This window comes from Aplysia californica, unplaced genomic scaffold, assembly GCF_000002075.1.
Source record: "Aplysia californica isolate F4 #8 unplaced genomic scaffold, AplCal3.0 scaffold00818, whole genome shotgun sequence".
Lineage (NCBI taxonomy): Eukaryota > Metazoa > Mollusca > Gastropoda > Aplysiida > Aplysiidae > Aplysia > Aplysia californica.
The window spans coordinates 171,306-173,604 of record NW_004798088.1 but is presented as its reverse complement, the minus strand read 5'-3'; the positions used below and the strand labels follow the sequence as shown (position 1 = coordinate 173,604).

The window sequence follows — 2,299 nt, the reverse complement described above, 5'->3', positions numbered from 1 at the left end:
ACACACACACACACACACCCTCTTTCCGGCCTTTTCGCTGTGAACGTTGACTTATCAGCTGAAAGGGCTGTTTATGAGACGATAATGAATTTGTAAAGCCATTATCCCTGTTTTCATTTGAATTATCACCCTTCCCCCCAAAAAAAACAACAACAACAGTAACAACAACAGCAACAACAGTAACAACAACAACAACAACAACAACAACACCTTTACACACTACCCACTGACCTACGAAATAATAACGCTATTCTTCTCTTTTCTCGAACTATAAGGAGGCCAACCTGGCTTTTCTGAGATTGGACTACTTACAAATGGCGAAGAGAGCGCTGGCGCTACTTCCGCCCAGGAGACTTCTGGCTCGTCCTGATGACGTCAGCGAAACCTGCTATGAAGAGCTGATGACGTTTTTCGATGCCCTTATTGGGAGTCCCGAGAGAAGTTCTCATGGACAGACAGATTACAGAAGTATGGACTGGGCGGTGCGAGGTGAGAACTGAGGCGTGTGGGGATTTCTGTGGTGTTGGGGGTGTGGTGGTGTTGCGGTGGTATTGGTGACGTGGTGGTATTGGTGTGGTAGTGTTAATGATGTGGTGGTTGGACGGGGTGGTATTGATTAATGGGTGGTATTAATGATGTGGTGATATTGTTGATATAGTGGTTTGATGTGGTATTGATATTGTGATGGTGTTGATAACATGGTGGTTTGATGTGGTGGTATTGATGATGTGGTGGTATTGGTGACGTGGTGGTGTTGGTGATGTGGTGGTAGTGATGTGATGGTGGTATTGTTGTGGTGGTATTGATGACGTGGTGGTATTGATGGCGTGGTGGTTGGATGTGGTGATATTGAAGATGTGGTGGTATTGATGATGGGGTGGTATTGATGATGTGGTGATATTGTTGATATAGTGGTTCGATGTGGTATTAATATTGTGATGGTGTTGATGACATGGTGGTTTGATGTGGAGGTATTGATGATGTAGTGGTATTGGTGACGTGGTGGTATTGATGATGTGGGAGTATTGATGACGTGGTGGTGTTTGTGACGTGGTAGTGTAGATGATGTTGTGGTTGGACGTGGTGGTATTGAAGATGTGGTGGTGTTGATGATGTGGTAGCATTGATGATGTGGTGATATTGTTGATTGGTGAATTGATGTGGTATTGATGTTGTGATGGTATTAATAATGTAGTGTTATATATGTGGTGGTGTTGATGATGTGGTGGTATTGATGTGGAAGTATTGATGATTTGGTGGTTGGACGTGGTGGTATTGATGATGTGGTAGTATTGATGATGTGGTGATATTGTTGCTGTAGTAGTTTGATGTTGTGGTACATGTACTGATGTAGTGGTGATTTTGTGTGGTGGTATTGATGATGTAGTGACTTTGATGTGGTTGTTGCTGTGGTGGTATTAATGATGTTGTGGTTGGTGTTGATGTTGTTGTGGCTTGATGCTGTGTTGCTGTTGATGTAGTAGTTTGGTGCTCTTGTTTGATGTGGTTGTTTTTGATGTGGTGGTGTTGATGATGTAGTGGTTTATGTCGTGGTGACGATGAAGCGGTGGTATTGATGATGTGATTATTTAATGTGGTTGATTTGATGCGGTTCATTTGATGTGGTGGTTTTGATGATATAGTGGTTTGATATGGTTATTTTTGTATGGTTGGTTAATGTAGTTGTTTTGATGTGGTTGTTGTTTTTTGTGATTGTTTAATGCAGTTGTCTTTGTTTAGTAATCTTGAAAAAGAGATTGTTGTTTAATGTGGCATTTGTTTATAATTTAGTTGTTAAGTGTTGTTTGATATCAAAGTTATTGATGATGAGGTTTGCTGTTTAGTCTTTAACGCCATATAAGGCCCTTTTCTTTTAATGTAGTTGCAATATTGTTGATAACATAATGTTCTGATATACATTTTTATGTCGAAGAAACAGTTATTGTTGAAAGTAATATAAGTATTAATGGCGGACGAGAACAGCCAAAAACAACGATAACAATAACGACGATGATAATAATAACGACGATGATGTTATCCTCCATCACCCAGTCTTTGACGCCTACGGCAAGCCCGGGCCAGGAATACTGTCCGGAGCCCTCCAGTTCACCGGGTACTATGACCAATGCCTGGACACCAGGGCTGCAGTACCGGCGGGAACGAGGCTGGCCAACAACGTCGTGAACGAGACCAAAGACTTCGGCATGAGATACTGCAGGGTGCAGGCTAATGTTGGTCGGAGTTTGAATCTCACTTTCTCGGTAAGGGATGTGTGTGTGTGTGTGTGTGTGTGTGTGTG

At 42.2% G+C, this 2,299-nt stretch overlaps 1 protein-coding gene across 1 annotated transcript in view; it reads left to right on the top strand.

Annotated features, from left to right (window-relative positions):
- Positions 1-2,299, top strand: part of LOC101860204 — a gene marked incomplete at its 3' end in the record, with an annotated part of 18,954 nt that overhangs the window by 5,407 nt on the left and 11,248 nt on the right. Inside the window, 2 exon segments of the mRNA XM_013088829.1 lie at positions 276-489; positions 2,053-2,261. Of these exon segments, the coding sequence (XP_012944283.1) occupies positions 276-489; positions 2,053-2,261 (423 nt within the window).